This window comes from Chiloscyllium punctatum, chromosome 11 (genome assembly GCF_047496795.1).
Source record: "Chiloscyllium punctatum isolate Juve2018m chromosome 11, sChiPun1.3, whole genome shotgun sequence".
Classification (NCBI taxonomy): Eukaryota; Metazoa; Chordata; class Chondrichthyes; order Orectolobiformes; family Hemiscylliidae; genus Chiloscyllium; species Chiloscyllium punctatum.
Window position 1 is genome coordinate 27754469 of NC_092749.1, and position 23954 is coordinate 27778422.

At 40.9% G+C, this 23954-nt stretch overlaps 1 protein-coding gene across 5 annotated transcripts in view; it reads right to left on the bottom strand.

Moving 5' to 3' along the window:
- The window catches only part of LOC140482857 (alpha-actinin-2-like), a 114086-nt gene extending 97308 nt beyond the window's left edge, over nt 1–16778 (bottom strand). For 4 of the 5 annotated variants that reach the window (XM_072580553.1, XM_072580559.1, XM_072580558.1 and 1 more), the window contains exon 1: nt 16383–16778. In XM_072580553.1, the coding sequence (XP_072436654.1) occupies nt 16383–16565 (183 nt within the window). In that variant the 5' untranslated portion in view covers nt 16566–16778. The remainder of the gene's footprint in view (nt 1–16382) is intronic. The other variant, XM_072580554.1, reaches the window with a different exon arrangement.
- Nucleotides 16779–23954: the final 7176 nt, after the last annotated feature.

A 23954-nucleotide genomic window follows, 5' to 3' on the forward strand; every position in this document is an offset into this window, starting at 1 on the left:
CAAGTGTCAGCCCCTGGTCCATCCTGAGGTTCATGTTGGGGTTACAGCCAGCACAAATTGCTGCAGATGAACACTGCAAGCTGCTTTTCACATTGGATTGGCAGTACCCCCAGTATGATGCTGTGCTGAATATGAATGTCATGATTTGGAGATGTCGGTGTTGGACTGGGGTGTACAAAGTTAAAAATCACAACACCAGGTTATACTCCAACCGGTTTATAAACCTGCTGGACTACAACATGGTGTTGTGAGATTTTTAAACTGAATATGGATGAGCTGGTACAGATGAGGGAATTACACTGAGGAAGGGTTTCTCCTGGCCTCACTTAGATCAAACTACCAGCTATGATATCATTAAAGACCAATGGTTAATTACCTCAATTCCAATTACTAGTTGGAGACCTGTTCACAGCACTCATTTCTTCCATTGATAATTCAAAATTGAAAGAAAGTACTTTCTTTTCCTCCTTCATAGGAAGTGAATGTCACTGGTAAAGCCAGCAATTTTATTTTTCCCCAGTTGCCCTTGCAAAGGTGATCGGAACATAATTTTTTCAGACTAAGTTTTTATCTGTTCTGGTGGATGCATGAATCACTCAACAGTAGCTGCATTGTTAGGGTGGGTGCAGTAGTGCTATGCTTCTACTTCAGATCATTTGACTGCCTCTTCCAACTTGGAAGAGTGCAGCAGTTTGCAAAATGAGTGCAACAAGATCCAGTTTCTATCCCACAGTTCTACACTTGTGTGCTTTACATTGCAGGGTGGCTGAAATGAATCTGGTATCCAGAGGGGACGAACTACGAACATATGAATAAACTTATGCGCTCAATGATAGAGGGCTATTGCTTTGTTTTGCTGAGCTGTGTTATGGTTATTATTATTAATAAAGATTTTTCTTCTTTAGCTTAGATATTAGTTATTATTTATGTAATTAGCAGGTTTGTTTTTTAATATTAGTTTGAATGGTTTGATTTTGTAGTTGTAGTAATATTCAAAACAAAAAACTTTGAAATTAAAATATATTTTTAAAAAATGGATAGGTGAATTAAATTTATCATTTTTGGAAACAAAATTTTTCTTAGATTCCCAAGATTTATTTAACTTGAAGATACTACTGAGATGGTATTTAAAGTAGCTAGAAAGCCAAATGTATTAATATAGTACTATTTCTCATGAGTAGTATGCAAATGTTTCAATCTATTAGCGAATGGCTAGTCAGAGATCAGTTGCCACATGGATGTGGGAGAATGGAAGTAGGAAGGTACTGCAAACGTGTATTGGGGAAATCTGAGGTTATGCAGATCCCAACCTCTCTTTTGGGAAATATTAGCAGCTAGATATAGTAGAGGAGGTATAGTTGTGCAATGAGGTAGTGTCCCAATCATCAAGCCAGAGGCAGTGGGTTCAAGTCCCACCCCAGGTCTTCATATCAAGGAAAGTGTGTTCACAAATTGGCCAAAGAGGTTGAGTAAGGTACTTGCAATCTTTCTGACAATGAAACTGTAGGTGATAACTACAGGAGAGATTTTGGATGAAAATGTGGATAGTCTGATTAGTAAATTTGCAGATGACCGAAAAATTGGTGAGGAAGATTGTCAAAGGATACAGCAGGAGTCTCAGCTGGAGAAGTATGAGGGGGTGCATTATGAGAGATCAAATAAAAGGTATACAGTAAATGGCACAACTCTTAGGAGCATCGATATACAGGGGATTTTGGGGTCCAAGTCCATAGCTCCCTTAAATTGGCAGTATAATGGATAAGATGGTGAAAACGCATACAGTATGCTTACCTTCATCAGTTTGGGCATGGAGTATAAAAGTTGGCAAGTCACGTTGCAGCTATATAAAACTGTAGATAGGCCTCATGTGGAGTATTGTGTGCCATTCTGGTTGCCACATTACAGAATGGGGGAAGAGGAGGTTTAGCAGGCTGTTGCCTGGATTGGAGTGTATTAGCTACAAGGCAAAAGTGAAGACTGCAGATACTGGAAACCAGAGTTTAGATCAGAGTGGTGCCGGAAAAGCACAGCAGGTCAGGCAGCATCCGAGGAGCAGGAAAATCAATGTTTTGGGCAAAAGCCCTTCATCAGGAGTAGAGGCAGGAAGCCTCCAGGGTGGAGAGATAAATTGGGGGGAGGATGCTGGGGAGATGGTAGCAAAGAGTACAATAGGTGAATGGGGGGTGGAGATGGAAGTGGTAGGTCAGAGAGGAGGGTGGATCGGATAGGTGGGAAGGGGGATTGGCAGGTAGGACAGGTCATGAGGACAGTGCTGAGCTGGAAGGTTGGAACGGAGGTAAGGTGGGGCAAGGGGAAATGAGGAAACTGGGGAAGTGCACATTGATGCCCTGGGGTTGAAGTGTTCCAAGGTGGAAGATGAGGCGTTCTTCCTTCAGGCGTCGGGTAGTGAGGGAGCAACGGTGGAGGTGGCTTAGGACCTGCATGTCCTCAGCAGAGTGGGAAGGGAAGTTGAAATGTTGGACCACGGGGCAGTGGGGTTGATTGGTGCAGGTGTCCTGGAGATGTTCCCCAAAGCGCTCTGAGGAGGCGTCCAGTCTCCCCAAAGTAGAGGGGACCGCATCGGGAGCGACGGATACAATAAATGACATTGGTGGATGTGCAGGTGAAACTTTGATGAATGTGGAAGGCTTCTTTGGGGACTCTGCTACCTTCCCCCACCCTCCTCTCTGACCTATCACTTTCATCTCCACCCCCATTCACCTACTGTACTCTTTGCTACCTTCTCCCCAGCTTCCCGCTTCCCCCGCCCCCCCCCCCACCCCCACCACCACCACCACCACCACCACCACCCATTTATCTCTCCACCTTGGAGGCTTCCTGCTTCTATTCCTGATGAAGGGCTTTTGTCCAAAACGTCAATTTTCCTGCTCCTCGGATGCTGCCTGACCTGCTGTGCTTCCCCTGCACCACCTGATCTAAACCCTGTAGGTTAAACAGATCCCAACTCCTCTTTTGGGAAATATTAGCAGCTAGATATAATAGAGGTGGTATAGTTGTGCAATGAGGTAGTGGGTTCAAGTAGGAGAGTTTGGACAAACTTTGATTATCTCGTTGGAGTGTGACCTGGTAGAAGTATATAAACTTATGAAAAGGCATGGAGTCTTTTTCCCCCCCACAGAGTTGAAATATCAAATACTAGGCACAGATTTAAGGTGAGGGGAGGAATGTTTACAGGAGATGTGCGAGGAAAGGATTATTTTTCCAAAGAGGGTTTATAGGTGCCTGGAGTGAACTGCAAGGGGAGGTAGTAGAGCAGATAAGTTTGCAAAGTTTAAGATTCATCTTGAGACTGACATGAACTCATAGGGAATTGTGGGATATGGACCAAATGCAGGCAGATGGGATTACTTTAGAATGGTCAGCACAGACATGGTAGACCAAATGGCCAGTTCCTGTACTGTACTGTTCGAAGTTTGATGTGAACTGTGATGGAAAGAACATTCAAGCTCTCCCATCGATCTTCAATTATCCAGATAGAAGTGAAAATTACCAGTAAACTAGGATTCCATGTGAACAGTAAAACACCAGAGAGAGTACACCATAGGCTGTAAACTTGTCCTCTGAATTCTGTGCTAACTTTTCCTCTTACCCACCTTGAGCAAAAATTAATGAGTCAGATTAAGGTTGTCAACAGACAGAACTGTCCTCATTTTTGTTCCAGTGGATTGCATGTAATTTCTTAAATAAAAGTTCTGATCTTTAGAAACAAGTTTAAGGTTACTTACTTAGCTACTAACATTAAAATTTTCAATTCATTTCCTCAGTGAAATACATCATGAACCTGGATTTTGTGGTAGTAACGATGGTGAAAGTCTCTAAATTTGTTTCATTGTTCCTCAAACTGAAAGCAACTTTTCAGCGTCCATATGCCTAGAGTTTAAAAAGTGGAGATCTAGAATTCGCTATCTGTGTTTCTGCTTCCCTGCAGCAAGGTGCTGTTGAGGTTCCTACATGCTACAATCAAATCAAAATCACTGAATTGTTGAAAACTTGTCCTTTTATCAGTCTGCCATCAGACTCACTGTGAAAATCCTTGCAAATTTGCATCTTGTTCTGAGGTATAAGTGAGGTGTTAACAGCACACGGAGTTCATAACTACTATGGAAAAGCTTCACTGGCTCTAAAAACTAATCTTATACACAGTAGGTGTCAGTCTGTAACTTAATCTTTGAAGCCTGGAAAAATTTTCCAAAGATGACAGTTGCCTTAAACACAAGTGTAAAAGTGGCGTGGGTGGTTGGCAATGACATTTCAAAATGGCAACTGGCGCAGAAAATGGGCATGCCTTAGTCACTGCACATCTTCGCTGCAAAGTCCAAATTGTCTGTTTTAGCCCTTGTGCCTAGTTATGAAATGTCAATAAATAACACATTCAGGGAGTTAAAATTTTAAGCTTATGACTACTGTATATGTTATATATCATGGCTAAAAAGGAAGATTTATATACTGAGCATATGCAAATAGATGATTTTATTTGCTGAGTCAACTTATGCACCACAGTTTACATTAATAGTGGAATGTCAAATCTATTCATGTGATTTAATTGTTTTTGAATAATATTTTTTGGAAATTCTTTTGTTCACTCTCTAAAATTTTCAATTAAAATTGATAACTTCAGTGTATTTTACTTCCTGGTTTGTTGACTGAGAACACTTCAGTGGAATTGGCTACTGGGCATTTTGATGACATCATTTTGACTGGATCTTGGAGAAACCTTTGATCTTGTGATATAAATTATATTGGGCAAAGAGAAGTCCATATTACATGGAGATCACTTGCTTTTCATGAACAGCTTTCTTTGAGGTCAAAAGTGAATGCAGTCTCTTTGTTGCTGGTTTTGAAATCCAGGCAGGAAAGAAAGAGGGCAAAATGTTGGAAAATGAAAGGACCGCTTTAAATCATTAATAAACACAGCATAGTGCTGACCATTAAGTTGGAGACTGGCATATCATGAAGTCTTCTAGTTTACCTTCATTGTAGGAAAATGCTCAAAGAACAAGTGGAGGGGCAACAGTTATGGTTTGCACTCAGAAATACAACAGCAAGTGTCATGTTTCTCATTGCTTTATGTGTTCATTCCATTTCAAGCTCTCCACTTCACTTCAAACTGTATGGCAGGGGGTTCAAAAATCTTTTGCCTGAATATTTATTTATGAATAATTTAATTATGATTTCATCAGTGCCCACCAAGCCAAAACTCTTGCAAAACACTTATTGTATCAGCTGAGACATTCACTCAAAAGTGTGAATATTTAATTGCGTAGGTGTTTATCTTAAATTACATTATGAATGTTAAATGGGAGAAAATAGCTGATAAAAAGCAGAGCATTGAAGATGCACAGAAATGAGATAAGCATTATTAACATCTCAACACCTTAGCTGATCTGCACTGACATGTGGCAGTTTATCTGTGAGAATTGGAGAGGTGAAGTGCATGAAGAGATTTGTTGATTGACTTGGTAAGGCTTACTAAATTCCTGTGGGTTGAGGTTCAGCTCCTCTGCTGAGCAGAAACAGGTAGTCCAACTCTTAAGTTGAAAATATAACACTTGTCACTCATCACGTCATAGCTGGAAACAGACAAAAGTCTCATTAGTTCACACAGATCAACAACATCAATAGGACTTTGACGTAAATCTAAGTTCCCAATTAATGAAGTTTGCAAGAAACATCGCCCTTCCACTGGTGACGAGCATGGAGTATTCTGCTTTCTGTGGTCTTTAAAGGCATTGTTTCAACTCATTTCAACAGAAGTTCAAAATTAAAATATGTAAAGAATTTTTTTGTGCAACCAGGAGGAATCCTCTCTAGGAATCATTCCTCTCTCTTCCTTTTAAACAGCAGCATGAGCTGAACCAAGTTTAGCACTGCATCTAATCTGTATTAAAGTGGTGAGCTGCAGGCACCAATTGGCATTGGAAGTAGCTTTCTGGTCCCATCTGTCACAATTTGTGCACTAGCTTAAAGTAAGCAGAATTATACCAATACACTTTGTGGGATAGAAATTGTGGCTATCCACAAGCATACAACAGCCACAAAGTCTAATTTCAAGGATCACGGTCATGATCCAACAGACAAAGAGACATCACCATTTCGTCAGGTACCCCTGATAGTGTTTTGCATATCAGGATGATCGATATAAAAATGAGAGTTTGATACCTCTTAGTTCCCTCTATGGAAAAACTGGATAATCTTGGATGAAACAAGTGTCAAGTCTGTTTGGGGGCAGTTTCTTCAGTGTGGCCTACACATTTAATGCCATCAAGTACTTTTTTTTTCATTTTAAGAACAAAACCATTGTTGTGAAGATACCGGTTGCTAGAGATCTCCCTCATTATCAGATATTCTACAGCGGATGAGCAGTAAATGTAATATTAATATTGTGAAGACTCTTTTCAGTTCTAAACCCTAACTATTGATTCCATCTGCCTACCAACAGTCAGAGTCAGCTTGTTGGTTTGTAAACTTGATGTGACTTTTGAACCCAAGATAACTTTCTGACCTCATACTCTTGCCATTGCTAAGATTGCGTCTGTATTTCTACCTCTGTAACAAGCTTGACTTCACCAATGTCAGTTTATCATGCTCTTGCCTGTAGACTTGATTATTCCAATGCATTGTGGGCTGACCTCCCACATTCTACTTGTTACAAGCATCAGGCCTTCCAAAACTACTTGTGTCTTAACTTTCAGCAAGTACCATTCCATGTCACCCTATGTTCACAACACAGCAATACTGAAATTCCTTTCCTTATTTTTAAACTCCCTCAAGGCCTTGACCTACCTTTTCTTTAATCTCCACAACCAAGAACCCTAAGATGTCTCCACTGCTCTAAGTTTGGCCTCTTGTACATTCCTGATTACAATTGCTCCAATTGGTTCAGTAGCTGAGGCCTTGAGCTCGAGAACTCCCTCTTATACCTCTAACCCTCTCTACATTGCTTTCCTCCTTTAAGATGCATCTTAAAACTTACCTCTATGACCAAGCTTTTGGTCATTTCCTTTATATTCTGTCATATTTTTTGTTTCATAATGCTCCCACGAAACACCAGGAGATATTTTGTTACATTTTAAGAGTTCCTAAAAATCAGTTGCAGATTCTTAGATATCTTGATTTCACTCATCTTCCAGGTGCCAGTGAGGGAAATGATTTGAGGTTCATTTTCATGGAGCTGTGGCAAACAAAGGCAGTCCCTTTATTAATATGAAATGCATATTCTTAGCTGGGATGTATAGTTTGTACATGGAGCTCCATTCAGCCCCAAAGAACAGTCCAAGTGTAACTGAACCTCATAATATCTGGTCTACTTTTAACATTGATAACGGAGGGGCAATTAAATCGAGGTTTATTTACTAGCTATTATAAAATCATAATAGATAACCACAAGCACCCCAGGAGTTTTCCAATCAAGTTCAGCTATAACTTATAACACCAGCAGAATAAACAGAATAGGAATACACTTCAGTAATCAAGAAAGTGAATAACAAGACAATATCCTGTCAACCTGGAAGCTTCTTCCATATCACTCCTCTGAGCACAGCTGCGCTATTGTAGTAACTGCAGTAATTATCTATTTATGACCAATTCATTTATTTACTTAGCTCAGGTTTAAAAAAGCTTTAGTTTAATGCTACTAAGAATAAATAACACATTAAAAAGACATATCTGGCAGCTGTTTCAGTTCTAAACATCCAATGGTACCATTTCAGAGGTGCACTGGGGTCACAATGTTTTTTTTAAAAAGCAAAACGAATTCTAAACAAACCGAGCAAGCATTTCTGTATCATTATTTGTTTATTTACAAGGAACAGTGGGATCGAATACTAATATGCTCAAGGGTACTCAAGTCCAATTGCTACACATGCCCATAAGTTACAAAATTAAAAAGGATTTTAGTTATTGCTATGTTCCAATATTTAGTTGCACTGATATTTGGGAAATTACAGATAGAGATGAACAAATTACTTGGAAATAATTAGGGACAGTATGTAGCACATTACAGACAAGTTAAGTTGGACAAATTTGACATAATTATTGATTGTTTAGGTAAAGGAAAGGATTTCATATGTTGATATCGATTACAAAAACAAAATGAAATAATTATTTTATGTGGCCCAACAGCTACTTTACAGATAGAATACTGTATACGGTTTTGGGTGTCCTATTGTGTGAAGGTCATTAAATCCGCATCAACAGTAAACACTAAATTTGCCAGAATAATACAAGTGATGGACAATTGCCACTAAAGCGGAGAAGATTACAAAGGGATGCAATAATGGTTTCTCTGGAATTATGAAGGATCTTGATAGTGGATAAAACAGAAGATGGAAGTTTTGTAGTGCAGCAGTAATGGTACCTCTGGGTCCGAAGGTAGGTGTTCAAGTCCCACCTGCCTCAGAAGCCTGACATAAAATAATTATAAATGGAAGGCAATTCTTCTGGCTGCTGTTGTAGTTGAAGTGAGCAGGCATCATTATAGGTAAAGATAATGTAGAGAGAACAGAGCTGTACAATTAAGTTTGGATTGCTCCAGCAATCAGACCAAATGCTTTCTTTGGTGCTGGAACATTTAGGGTTCTAGGTAACTTAAAAGGAGATACCATCAGCATTACAGAGAAGAACTCTGCATTTCAGGTTACAAATGTATTACTTAATTGCCATGTGAATCTTTGATAGTGACTGTTAGTGTTAATTGAATTAAGAAAGGATCCATTTAAACATTGCTAAAAAGAGGCAAGGTAAAATTTTTCATCTTGAACTTATCAAGACTGGGATGCAAGAAATCAAATTTAAGTTGGTATAAATCAGTGTTATCTCTTTTTACCATGTAAAAATGTTGAACAAAAGCAAAAAATATATATAAATATTAACAATTGCAACAGCCATCACCTAATTGGTGAGTGCACTAACATCTGAATCAAGTTTCAGAGTTCAAGTCCCATTCAGTGCTGCAGCACTAAAATCAAAGCTGACACTGCAATGTAGCATGGAGGTGCATTGCAGTACTGGGGGTGTTGTCTTTCATAGGAGATGTTAAGTTGAGGACCTCTCTTCCTGTCTATTAAAGATCTGATTGCACTATTTCCAGGAAAAGCAGGTCCTGGTCAATGTTTATACTTCAGTCAATAGCACAAAAACTAGACTTTGTGGTCGTTATCTCACTATTGACTTTGGGAGGTTGCAGTGACCAATTAGCTGCTGTTTTTCCTACACTACAACAATGACTACATTACAACGAATGAGGTACTTTTGGTAAGTGCTTTCAAATGTCCTATCATCACAAGGTATGAAATATCAATGCAGTCTTTCTTCCCTTTTTATTCTGAAACCAAAATAAAGTAGTAAAGTGATTGGAATGCACTTTGGGGACAGTAAATAATTATAAGTGAAGAAGGAACTCAGCAGGTATACAGATTTGGATGAGAGAGATCATAGAAATATTGACTGACTAGTCAAACGCCATGCCCTATTCTATTACATTGTTCTGTCTGACAAATTTGTACACTATTAAATGACAATTCAGACTGTTCACACCAAATCAATACTCAGCATGGTATTTAAAATTTGCATTCCCAAACAGTGAAGTTCCAGCACTAATCATTAGATTAGATTAGATTTCCTACAGTGTGGAAACAGGCCCTTCAGCCCAACCAGTCCACACCGCACATCTTTGCACTATGGGAGGAAACCCGCGCAGACATGAGGAAAATATGAAAACTCCACACAGTCGCCAGAGGCTAGAATCGAACCTGGGACCCTGGCACTGCGAGGCAGCAGTGCTAACCACTATGATACATCCTGCCAATCTGAAAAAGACAAATTGACATCTTCTGTTCGCTTTCTCTTAGAGATCCAATCTTCTATCCATTTCAGTGAACTACCCCTACACCATGAGGATTATTTTTCTGCAACTTTAATGTGGCACTTGATCAAATGCCACCTAGAAATCTAAATGCTGCACATCTACTGATTTCCCTTTATCTATGGCACATTATTTCCTGAAAGAACACCAATAGATCAGTCAAATATGAATACCTTTTCACAAAACCAGGTTGACTCTGATTACCTTGAACCCTTCTATAAAGATTTTACCATTTTCCATTTGGCAGACATTAAGCTAACGCACCTATGGTTTCCTGCTTTCTGCCTCCCTTCCTTTTAAAATCAAGCAAATACATTCAATATCTATCAATCTGAAGGGATTGTCCAGAATCAAGAGAATTTTGGAAAATTAAAACCGATGATAAATATGTAATTAGCTACACTTTTTAAGGCTGAAGCCATCAGGACCTGGTCCACTTGAGTCAAGAAAACGTGCTGAAATTATATGATAAACTTCGATGAAAATGGAGGTACTTTTCAGAAGAAAAATTCCAGATTGCTAAAGGGTACTGCCCCATCCATATTGCAAATGTTTGTGCCTGGGCAATGTCAACTTGTCTTTTTAAAGCAAGCATTATCATTGTTCCTAAAATTATCAGACAAGTCTGGTTATTAAATGTCAAGGTTGTGCATAGATACAAGAGACAGTCTGCCAACAATTGCACTTCGAGGAAACCAGTAGCACATTCCATTTCCCAGTTGTAAAGCAGCGATTACATTATGCAGTCATCCACATTATAAAGTTACAGGTACATGTACAATCAGCATTCTAGTTTGTGTTACTTAAAGTTTTGAAGCACAGGTTTTAGATTCTACATTGGGAGTACACAATTTGACAATATTTTCATCCTGTTATTCCTAAAATATAGAATCAGTTCCAATTTCAGAAGCCCATAATATTAGAAACAATGACGAAATGTATACTCTGATACAGACAAGAAATGTAGGCTTATACAGTGAGATGGCATAAGACATAAGGGTCATTCAGCTCAAGTCCATTCTGCCATTTGATGATCTGATAATCCTCAACTCCACTTTCACGCCTTTTCCCCATAACTATTTCTTTACTGGTTATACATTGTCTATCTCAGCCTTGAAAATTCTCAAAACTCCTCTTCAACAAAGATATCCATAGATTCACAGCCCTCTGAGAAGTTCCTCCTCATCTGTGTCTGAAATGGGTGACTCATTATTCTGAAACTGCCCTTGGTCCCAGACAAGGGGAAAAAAAAACAACTACCTTGTCAAATTCCCTCAGAATCTTTGATGTTTCAAAAAGGTCATCTCTCATTCTTCTAAACTCCAATGAGTACAGGCCCAACCTATTCAACCTCTTCTCATTTCACAGTTCCTCCAAACCTGGAATCAACCTGAAGCTTCTCCAGACTGCTTCCAATGACAGTATATCTTTTGTTAGATAGAGGGACTAATACTATTCACAGTATTCCAGCTTTTAAAATGGGAGGTACTGTACCTTGCTCGAGAGCACAATCCTGTTCTTGCCCAATTCTGATTTTCTTCCTAATTGAGATTGTGCAATTCTGCTTTCCTCTTTCACTTCTCATTCCACAGGCCCTTTCAGACTCACGGTCAGTGTACAGAAATGACTACATGCAGAACTATGGCTATACATTTAAATTCTCCACATTCTGGTGAATTAGAGTGACTGATGAGGCAACATGGCTCCCATACATATTGCAGCTTTTATGGGGGTAAGGTTTGTTGCCCTTCCTGTGAAAACACAGCAACACACCCTGCCAAAGCCGGGATCTCAGCCCACTTTCAGAAACACTCCATAATATTCCATAAAGTGGCCTGTTTCTGGAGGTCAACTAATTGACCCAGGAGCTCAATGTGCACAGCAATCATTTCTCTCTTGTATGTCACCTCATTGAGGTTCTTCCAAGTCCTCAGTAAATATACTTGTCTGTAACCTTAGTCTCCAGTGAGCAGACACAAACTATCCTTTATTCCTAGTATGGCAGCAGCTTGCTGGAAACTCCTATGCAGTTTCCAGCTCTAATCTTTATGATAAATAAAATATCAGTATCTCAAATGGTGATCATTTGTGCTTGTTCCTCTTCCTGTAAACAAAAAAAATCAGAAGGGAAGGTTGGTCTGAGAAAAATATATGGAGTGTAAAGGAAGACGTCCATGGTCACACTTTCAGCAGCTTGCTCATCGTGCCAGATTGCAGGAGAAAAGTGACATCTAAGCCTGGAAAATATCATCATACTCAATGTTTTCTGCAATCCTAAATACCATGGACTCTGTCACAGACAACCTCATGATGCAAAATGTGCCAACATCTTCACAGGGGTCAGGAAATGCAGAGTTCCTTGTCACTCACTGGTTTTGTTTCTCTCCTCTCTGTTGTCCTACAAATAAAAAATTAGGAATGATGTTGGTGATGTGTGTAGCTGGAGGTGCATGGAAACAGTGTGAAGCTGGCAGCATTGGTAGGTCTGTGTTGCAGAATCTTAGTGTTAGGGCTGAGATCTGAATGCCAGAGTGCTGCTGGTTGAATGATGCGGGTGTGATGCATTGAGCAGCATGTGGGGTTTATGGTGTGGCAGACAGACGTCATGCAAAAGATGCACTCAGTGACCTTGACCATCGCTTTTGTTCATTAAGAGTCCTTATGCCACTGTTGCCAGGTCCTTAGGTATATGTGGCAGGAAGTGACTTCCTAGCCCCCTGCTCATATTTTCTTGAGGCTTATCCTCATGAGTCTTTTGGCTCACATGCTCATCACTGATCTCTCCAGTCCTGCAACTGTGATTCTGCAGTCCTCCCTTTCACTGGAGCTCCATTTTCTTTGTTAATAATTGTAGCAATTGCAATTAGCTGTGGCCTATTGTAATAAAGCGCATCTTTCCTTTAAGTGGGGCAAACTCCTTTTAAGATTAGAAGGTTGGCTGCAGCAGGCACCATCAGCAAAATACTGCTCAGCTTCTTGCTAAGGCAGAGACAGTCAGCAGCTCATGAGGGCAACCAGGAATGCAGAAGCCACTGCGCTCAGTTCTACTAAGGAGCAAATAATTTAGTGGCACAACATTTACATGCTGCTTAACATTACTAGAACGAAGACAAGGAGATTTAAAATCAAGGCAAATCAATTTGCCTTGCATGTAAAACGGGTTTTTTTTAATAAAGGGAAAACATCTTCTAAGACTCAACATCTGAAAACTCCTGTTAGGTGTCCTGGGCAGCAAAGTTTCATGTCAACAGTGCAAATTCCTAACATCTATGCTGTATAATACCAAAGTGCAAACAGGGACATGCAGAGACAATTCTCCTTTCAGAGTAAATATGAACTCCAGTCAATTCAGAACATAAGCTGAAATCTAGCAATTGATGTACAATGATGCTTAAAGATTTCATATTTTTCACTAAAATGTACCAGAAAGTGTATGCATAAAACATTATCTTGAGTTTGGTGACATTATGAAAATAAGCACTTTCAACAAAATTTTTTCACTTAATTATGTTATAATTATAAAGGATTTTTCCAATGCTCTGTTATTTATTACTACTGAGTCATTAATTCCCCTGCTCCTCTCCAAAATATCAGCGTGTAAATGACGACTGGTGCAAGGTCATTTCACTCCACCATGTTACGCAGTATCTAATGAGACCTTGACAAGCATAGATCTGTGATTTATGTTATTTTTAAAAAATTTTTTTAGGTCTCTGTCCACTACTTCTCATTGAAGTAGTTTCTACAAATAGTGCCTCAGCTGTCCAGAAGGACAAAGCCTTGGATGAATCATTGCCTATGTTTTTTTTCCTTCCCTCAGACAAATTAGCTCTTTTTCCTGGCTATTTGGAATCTCAATTACTTGAAGCAAATGCAGGATGGAGACTTATAGACCAGGCCAGATTCCCCCCGCCACCTCAAAACATTCCAAGAAAGTAGTCCAGACCCTAACTTTTCTAGTTGCTTTAAGCAGATACAAAAGTGGCTATTCCAGGAGTGGTGCAGCTGGTTAAAGAAAAACCCTCCGTTTTAAACAAAACAGGATTTATTTACAGAGTACCAAATGAAACACAAACAAAAAAAGAACATAATACAGAATAACTTAACCTATCCAAAAACCCAAAAGAATTTCTCAGCTTAATGATGCTATTCCAAATTCCTGCAACAGTCCCCATAAACACTCCTTGGTAAAAAAGGGCAAAAATCAAACACGTTCTTATAGGAGACAGAAATGGTAGAGAGATTCAGCACGGAACACTTTCCATGTAGGGGTTTCTCTGACCAGCAGCCTCAACAACCAGACTGATTGCTAAAACCAAACCAGGGAAAAGCGGACCTGGGAAAACGAGCCACTCCCCATTCATTTTACAAGTGTTTGTTTAAAAACTTAAAAACATCTTTGAGTAGATAACCCCAGACATTTCGGAATCTGTGAGTTTATGACCCCTCTTGGGGAAAAAAAAACAAGAATAGCCTAATCTTGTTAAAGGAGCAGCATTGTCACAAGACAGACACTAACAAGAGTGGAAATAGATTCAATAGTAACTTTCAAAGGTGAATTGCTTACACACTTGAATAGGAGTTATTTGTGGATCTGTAAGATTATAGAGAAAAAGGGGCAGTGAGACTAATCACATAGCTTTACGAAAGTATCAACATGGGCATGATGGGTCAAAGAATCAGATTGGATAAAATTCATTTGATTAGAATCTAGACACGAGTGTGGGATGGGGGAGTAAATTCGATGGTTTTGACATGAACATATTTTACTAAAACAAATGAAGTACTTCTTTCAGCTGAAGTTAATTTTTTTTAAATGTACTGATTAGAAGCAATTTGACTCAGAATTTGCATCATGCAATAAAGTGCGCTGACCAGGAAAAGAAATAAATCAGCCACACAAATTCTTGATTTTGTTTCTTCAATTATTTAAATCAAAGGGGCTCATGATTAACACTGAACAACTGTAACACACAAAAACAAAAAACCATTCTGCATATTGAATGTCATATTTCTACGTCTCTTCATTATTGGACATCTGGGAGAACAAGTATAGGAAAATTGTGCAAAGTGGAAAGTGCACATTCCTTAACAGAAATAAAGACACAAAATGTAGGAATACTCAAAATGTTTCTGATGTTTAAAATGTTATTGGCCTGAAGCATTAATTGTTTCTCTCTCTCCCCCCCAGGTCCAGCCTACCCTGTAAACTATTTTCCACATTTTGTGCTTTAATATCAGATTTCTATCATTTGCTGTGTTTAACAAAGCCTACACAAAATTTCCATGTGTTTGATTAAAAGGACAAAACTTTTCAATGCACCATTATCGTCAGGCATTCCTACCTATCCAAGCTTCCATTATTTATTAGTTAAGTCATCAATAGCCCAAGAGCTAGAAACAAAAAAAATTTGATCTACTATCATTTTTAGGGACCATGTACTGCTCATTAGAATAATTCTCAGGTATTGTTATTTATTAAGTATCTTGAAGGGAGTATATTACATTCCCTCCCTCCCAGTCCACATCTTTCAAAGTTTGTCTCAGTTTCTGTGTAAGAGGCAAAGGAGGTGACAAACTGAGTCCCAGGAAAACACCATCTAATGTTCTTCTGCTGATGAGGGGTATCCAGCAAGGTGACATCATTGAGTCAAAGTTTGTTAGCTAGGACTGTAGAAGGTTGCGGAGAGAGGCGAAAGTGAAGCCATGGCAGGATTTGTAAATTTGAGGTTGATGATTCTAAACTTAATGTGCAGTGCACCAAAGCACTCCAGCCAAGACAATTTTTTTTTTCCAAATAATTTAAAATAGAAGTTATGAAAGAACATTCAAAGAACAGTGTTTGACAAGTGTTTCTCGTTATTAACGGAGTGGGAGACAGCAACTGCTGTAAATAACTCTGGTTAAATACAATGGATTTGAGGGGATGATAAAACCTAGTGGTGTGTAGTTATTATTAGGTGTCATATCCATTCTAATCCAACATACGTCATTAGCTGTTTAAAACTCCCTTGGCAATTCCCATGCCATGCAGAACATAGGAGTAACAATATGAAGCTGTTGGCATCAAATTCATTACATATTGCATCTGTATCCACTTCAATTGTGAAATACCATAAAACTGTAAAGATTAATTTTGATTGTTTTTCACAAACTGTTAAACTTAGTCAGAAAACTGCAATACAAATGAACAATTCACTCCTGGAAAAACACAAGTCACTAATGAATCAAATTGTCCCATTTATCAAGCAATAACTGCACCCATTCCCAATCTAATTAAGATATTGTAACCAAGCTTTGCTTGATGAAAAAGCTCACTTTTCATGACTGGCATCTTCTCGAATTCATATTGCTAACGATGACTTGGTTTTTTTGTTTCCGTGGGGAATTTGTAAATAAATTGGCTAGGTTACCTGGACTTACCTGGAGTATCAGAGTGACAGAATTTTAATTTTTTTGCAGAGAATTTTTGTTCATCAAAAAGCAACAAATCACTGACCTTTCTCTGCTGCTTCTCCCAGGCAGGGTCCAGCAGGAGGTCTCTATCCCAATCTTCTTCCTGCATCATGTACTCTTCCATCTCGCTCTCATAGTTGTGGTTGTAATGCATCGTTTCTTCTACCTGGGTCATGGTGTGGCTTTGGACATGGCTCACTGTGGTACTTTTCATTTGGGACATCATGATGTTTTTTTTCTTGAGTGGAATAGTTGCGGGACGGCACAAATTCGGAGCCCCTTAGGTATTGCTATTCTTAATCTATCTTTCTTTCTTTCTTTCTTTCTCTATCGGCAGATCAAGCGGTATACACTTTAAGCTGTTGCTGTGAGAGCTGCCTGCACTCAGGCTCCTCTCCCGTCCTCTCGCCTTGTCCCCGGCTGTCAGCAAGCAGCACAGCGCGCACCCGCGGCCCTGTCCTAATAGCCGCGGTCACGTGAGTGGCGCGCGCACCCGCCCGGGACGGCATGGGATTGTCCAAGAATAGATATGACCGTCCCCGAGGACTGCTGTAACGGTGTGGGTAGTCTCCCTTCCTCTAAGCTAGAAGACCCGGGACTAGGTCTCATCTGCTCCAAAGGTCCAGCGTTATCACACCTTTAACGGGTTGATTGGAAAATAATTCCAACCCCTGAGGATGTCTCAGAACAATTTCTCAACCAGCCTGAGACGGTCAATGCATCCTGTGTGCAAAATGCTTGAGGACACTTTGGGTGGAAAAGACTGCAAAACTTTAAGCGTGCAGATGACACGCAAAGCTGTGACGAGGATTCCCTCAGGGGATGGAGAGACTGCTGGAATGGGAGAATACAACGTAGAGCAAATTAGTGCAGGAAAATTGGAAGATGAGAAGATGAAATATAAATCCCTTATTCAGTCTCAACTGGAATACTGTCCCCAGTTCTGGGCAACGCACTGTCAGAAGGATATGAAGGCTTTTGAAAAGTTGCAGTAAAGGTCGACAAAAATTGTTTCAGGGATGAGGGATTTCAGTCTGGCACCTAAAATGGAAAAGTTGAGTTGTTCTAGAACAAATAATAAAGAAAATTTACAGCCCAGGAACAGGCCCTTCAGCGCTCCAATCCTCTTCTGTCAAGAGGAGATTACATAGATACTCAAGATCATGATGGGCCTCGACAAAGTAGAAAGAGAGAAACTGTTCCTGTCAGTGTAAAGGTTGTAAAAGCACAGACAACACTGATTAGAGGTGATTGGCAAAAAAGAAACAGAGATGTGAGGAAGACACTTTCTTCAATGGACGAAAGCACTGCCTGAGAGTCAAATGGAGACAGATACAATTGAGATTTCACAAAGGAATTGAATAAGCACCTAAATAGAAAACAAAGATCACAGCTGCAGGGAAAGGATGAGTGGTGCTAGCTGAGTTGCTCTTTCGGAGTGTTGATATGGACATGGTGTGTCACTTGTTTTCCTTAGCAGTAACCATTCTTTGACTCATTCTATGAGAATGGTGCAGTGCATTCATTTAATTCCTTTCACTACATAAGGATATCCCAAAATACTTTACAACTTATTAGGTACTGATTTGTCTAAACAATCATGGAGACATTCTTTGACAGGTAGCATTCCTGTAAAAAAGCATTCCTGTAAAAACAAAGCACAGAGACATTTAGTATGATTGTTTCACATAGCAACAAAACTAATTGGAAACCATATCCTAATGTGCCTTGACTCATAGCTGTAAAAAGAAGTAAAACTTTGATTTACAGTTGCACCCTAGTTTCTGATGTCAGCAACTTTTGGGTTCAAGTCTCATTGCCACCTTTTCTTAAACTTTATATCTAAACCTTTGATGTCAGTTTGTTTGAAATTACTGTGAGTTTCCTCATTTGCACGAACCCCACAGTTACATCCCTTTAATTGTCTACATTCCAGGAGAAATTGATGGATTTCTCGACTTACCAAAGATATTGATCATCTCAGTTGAGATTTCACTGTAGTATTGCATTGTTGGGAGTGATGTTTTATATCCTTAGATCAGAGTTTACTGCTATCACTTGATTGCATATCATTCCTATGACAATTGGACCACAAATGATTTTCTTTCTTTTGTCAAAAGAACATAAAGAGATTGGAAAGGAAGTGAGCCAGAACCAGAAACAGAATCATGATGTCCAGACTTGTAGTTGTGGTAGAGAAACAGTACAACTAATAAAACTGTGTCAAATATTACCATCTGATTGAAGGGACTGCCAAACTTGTGAGATGAAACTGGCAGCATTTATTCTTGGTTATTGGTTGCTCCAGACATCGGGACATGATTTTGTTGATGTTAGGTAGAAGGAACCATGCCCTGAATTATGCCCCATATTGGAAAGCTGACAAGTTCATTCATTTTTCCAGAAATAAGAAAAAAGAGTTGTAACTATAAGGACTGTAATAATGAGGAGACCCACAGTGGTGTAAATCAAGTTTAAGAGAATGGTAACAGAGGAAGCTTTTCATCTTGTCCATTGTCACCAGGTAGAAAATATAACTCAGCTAACTTGCTGAATAAAAGCAAGGCTGTAGATATTGCCTACTTGGAGTCTCGGAGATATTTGGCATTCTCCCACAAAACAAAGATGTTTGATATGATGCTTCTTTTTCTAGACTAACATGGATGAATGGTTTGGAGGTGCCAGTGTTGGACAGGATATACAAAGTTAAAAATCACACAACACCAGGTCATGGCTGAAAAATGTGTTGCTAGTAAAGCGCAGCAGGTCAGGCAGCATCCAAGGAGCAGGAGAATCAGCATTTCGGGCATAAGCCCTTCTTCAGGAATGAGGAGGGTGTGCTAAGCAGGCTAAGATAAAAGGTAGGGAAGAGGGGCTTGGGGGAGGGGCGCTGGGAATGTGATAGGTGGAAGGAGGTTAAGGTGAGGGTGATAGGCCGGAGAGGGGGTGGGGGTGGAAAGGGTTGGGAAGAAGATTGCAGGTCAAGAAGGCGGTGCTGAGTCTGAGGGTTGGGACTGAGATAAGGTGGGGGGAGGGGAAATGAGAAAGTTGGAGAAATCTGCATTCATCCCTTAGTGGTGGGAGGGTTCCGAGGCGGAAGATGAGGTGCTCTTCTTCCAGGTGTTGTGTTGCCATGGTCTGGCGATGGAGGAGGCCAAGGACCTGCATGTCCTTGGCGGAGTGGGAGGGAGAGTTAAAGTGTTGAGCCACGGGGCGGTTGGGTTGGTTGGTGCGGGCGTCCCAGAGGTGTTCTCTGAAACGTTTCGCAAGTAGGCAGCCTGTCTCCCCAATGTAGAGGAGGCCACATCGGGTGCAGCGGATGCAGTAAATGATGTGTGTGGAGGCGCAGGTGAACTTGTGACGGATATGGAAGGATCCCTTGGGGCCTTGGAGGGAAGTGAAGGGGGACGTGTGGGCGCAAGTTTTGCATTTCTTGCGGTTGTAGGGGAAGGTGCTGGGAGTGGAGGTTGGGTCGGTGGGGGGGTGTGGACCTGACGAGGGAGTTGCGGAGGGAATATGGTCTTTCCGGAACACTGATAGGGGAGGGGAGGGAAATATATCCTTGGTGGTGGGGTCTGTTTGGAGGTGGCGGAAATGACGAAAGATGATACGATGTATCTGGAGGTTGGTGGGGTAGCAGGTGAGGACCAGTGGGGTTCTGTCCTGGTGGTGATTGGATGGGCGGGGTTCAAGGCCGGAGGAGCGGGAAGTGGAGAAGATGCGGTGAAGAATATCGTCAACCATGTCTGAGGGGAAATTGCGGTCTTTGAAGAAGGAGGCCATCTGGGTTGTTTGGTAGTGGAATTGGTCCTCCTGGGAGCAGATGCATCGGAGGTGAAGGAATTGGGAATATGGGATTCAGGGGGCAGGGTGGGAGGAGGTCATGGTCATGGTCCAACAGGTTTATTTGGAAGCACTAGCTTTCGGAGCGCTGCTCCTTAATCAGATGAAGAAGCAGCCCTCCGAAACTTAGTGCTTACAAAAAATCTGTTGGACAATATCTTGGTGTTGTATGATTTACAAAGGGAATTATTTAGAGAATATGATCTTTGTTAGATAATTGTGATTGCAGTGAGTCATAGGCAAGCATGGCCTCCTGGAGTTTGCTGGATGTAACTGCAGTCTCTTAGAGCTTTCTTGAATGCCTTATGGAATCAAAAAGCAACTTTCCAGTTTTCCCTGAATTATTTGCAAAATTTTTAATCTGGCTGTTTCCTTCCCCGCACTATCATGGCTAAGGTGGGTGAACAACATATTGATGTATTGTGGCTCCCAGTGCTATCTTGAGTATACTTCCACCCACCCTATTTCCTGTAAGGAATCTGTTCTATTCTCACAGTTTCTCCGTTTCTGTCACATCTACTCTGATGATATGAATTTCCAAAGAAGTTCAGGAAAGAGAGGAAGAGGAACTCAGCAGCTTGGCTTCCAGCAGACAAGACTGCTGTGTTTCTGGCTCCCTAATTTGAGGGGAGAGTGAAAATTAAGGAAAAAAATCTTATGAAAGATGATTCTTTGGAAGGATAGAGGTTACTGACAATACCTTCATTTGTGTAGAAATGAATGTGGTTCTCCCCCATTGATTTTTCAGCATGCACCCTTGAGATGAACGGCTGACTTCGGCTGCCTCTCAACTCACTTGCCTTCAACCTGAGGTAAATGTATCCCTTGATACCCCTCAGGTTTTGCCTGGCCTAGTTGGGAACTGCAACTGTAACAGCCCAACTGATGGGTTACTAGAGTATGCAGAAGGGAAAGACCACCTCTCCTTTCACTGGATTTGACCCGGTACACTGATGTGCCCATTGTTTTGGAAATACCACAGAGGATTTTGCTGTTATCAATGGGGGGATCAGATCTAACCAGTTACCCTAGGTAACTGTCCAAACTCAATGTTCAAGAGGTGTCCAATGTTGGAGCAGACCACCTGGAGATGGATTTAGACTCCATCATGAGCACAAGGACACAAAAGAGGTGGTGGGAGGCCTAGTCTCCCAGATTTGGCTCCCTTATTCCCATGAGGGAATTCCAGGAGTTTTTACAATGTCAGCAAAGTCACCAACGGAGGGCTCAGTTAACATTGGGCAAGTGGAAAGCTCTTACTCCTTAGTTTCTGATGACCTAGAGAGTAGAAACAGTCAAACTAGTAGACCTGCGCCTCGCCACCTACTTCACATTCAATAACAAAACCTACAAACACGTCAACAGAACACTTATGGGATTACCAATATCATAGCGGAAGCAGTAATGCAGAAACTTGAACCAGCTGCCCTCCCATCTATCCAACCCAAACTTTGGGCCTGCTATGTAGATAACACCTTTGTCGTCACAAAACGGAACAAATTAGAGGAAACATACATCACCATCAACAATATCTTGACAGGCATAAAATTCACAAATGAAGAGGAGAACGACAACAGGCTCCCATTCCTAGACGTGACAGTTGAACGTATCAGCGTCTACAGAAAAACAACAAACACATACCAAATACTTAACTTCAGAAGCAATCATCCCAACACCCACAAATGGAGCTGCGTCAAGACATTATTTCAATGAGCTACATCACACTGCAGCACACAAGAACTTCAAAGAGCAGAGGAAAAGTATGCAATGTTTTCAAGAAAAATGGGTACTCAATAAATACAATCCGCTGATTCCTCAGAAAAGCAGACAAAAGGAAACCATAAACTATAACCACATTACCTGACATCAAAGACATATCAGAAATGACTTCAAGACTACTCAGACCCCTTGGCATCATGGTAACCCAGAAACCTTACCAATACATTTAAATAGCGACTAATGAACCTAAAGGATCCATTAGATACTACCAGCAAAACTAATGTCATCTACAAGATACCATGCAAGAACTGTAAAAAACACTACATCAGACAAACTAGCAGGAAACTTGCCATCAGGATACATGAACACCAACTGGCCACCAAAAGACACGACCCACTATCACTAGTTTCTATACATACAGACAAAGAGAGACACCACTTTGACTGGGACAACACGCACATCCGAGGACAGGCGAAACAAAGAAATGCAGGAGAATTCTTAAAAGCATGGCAGTCTAACCAGAACTCCATCAATAAAGGTTAGGATTTGGAGACAGTGGTGTTGGACTGGGGTGTACAAAGTTAAAAATCACACAACACCAGGTTATAGTCCAACAGGTTTATTGGAAGTACTAGCTTTTGGAGCACTGCTCCTTCATCAGTGGTGGTTGTGGAGAATAAGATTGTAAGACACAGAATTTATAGCAAACATTTACAGTGTGATGTAACTGAAGTTATATATTGAGGAAGATCAGGATTGTTTGTTACGTCTCTTATCTTTTAGAATGACCATGTTGGTTTCAGTTGTTTCATATGTAAATTGCAAAACTTCTTTTAAAAGTTACATTCTCAAGTGAACTTTAACAACTGGTGTCATGTCAGCCAGATAATGTATTGAAGGTGTTAGTTCCCTGTGTGAGGCTGTCTGTGCCACAATGGTCAGACTGATTCTAATCTATAAAATGGATTTACAGAATCTTACATGAATTCATGCAGTTTTTGAGCAAAGTGAAATGTAACTCTGCAAGTACAAATTCACCCCACAAACTTATATGTGTATGTGTGCATGTGGGTTTGTGTGTGTGTGAGGAGGGTGGAGGTTATGAGTGTCTGTGAGAGGGTATGTGTATGTGTGTAAGTGTAAAGGAGTTTAAGTCTGTGAGAGGGTTTGTGTGTGGGAGTGTATGTGTGTGTATGAGAGAGGGTCTGCGTGTGCGTGTGTATCCATCTGTCTGTGTGTGTATAGTGCAATGGGGTCACCAGTAGTGTCACATAAACCTGAGGTCCCAGTTGAGGCCATCCCCATGGGTACCAAACTTGGCTAAACCTCCGCTCAGGCATTTTTCGTTGTTGCCTGTCCTGAAGTCCGCCTTGGAGGCTGGTCACCCAAAGGTCCGAGGTCGAATGTCCTGGACTGCTGAAGTGTTCTCCCACTGGGAGGGAACAGTCCTGCCTGTTGATTCTGGATTAGTGGTGCTGGAAGAGGACAGCAGCTCAGGCAGCATCCAAGGAGCTTCGAAATCGACGTTTCGGGCAAAAGCCCTTCATGAGGAATAAAGGCAGAGAGCCTGAAGGGTGGAGAGATAAGCTAGAGGAGGGTGGGGGTGGGGGAGAGAGTAGCATAGAGTACAATAGGTGAGTGGGGGAGGGGACAAAGGTGATAGGTCAGGGAGGAGGGTGGAGTGGATAGGTGGAAAAGAAGATAGGCAGGTAGGACAAGTCATGGGGACAGTGCTGAGCTGGAAGTTTGGACTAGGGTGAGGTGGGGAAAGGGGAAATGAGGAAACTGTTGAAGTCCACATTGATGCCCTGGGGTTGAAGTGTTCCAAGGCGGAAGATGAGGCGTTCTTCCTCCAGGTGTCTGGTGGTGAGGGAGCGGCAGTGAAGGAGGCCCAGGACCTCCATGTCCTCGGCAGAGTGGGAGGGGGAGTTGAAATTTTGGGCCACAGGGAAGTGTGGTTGATTGGTGTGGGTGTCCTGGAGATGTTCCCTAAAGCGTGGTGGTGAGGGAGCAGTGTCGATTTTACTGCTCCTCGAGTTATTCCTGATGAAGG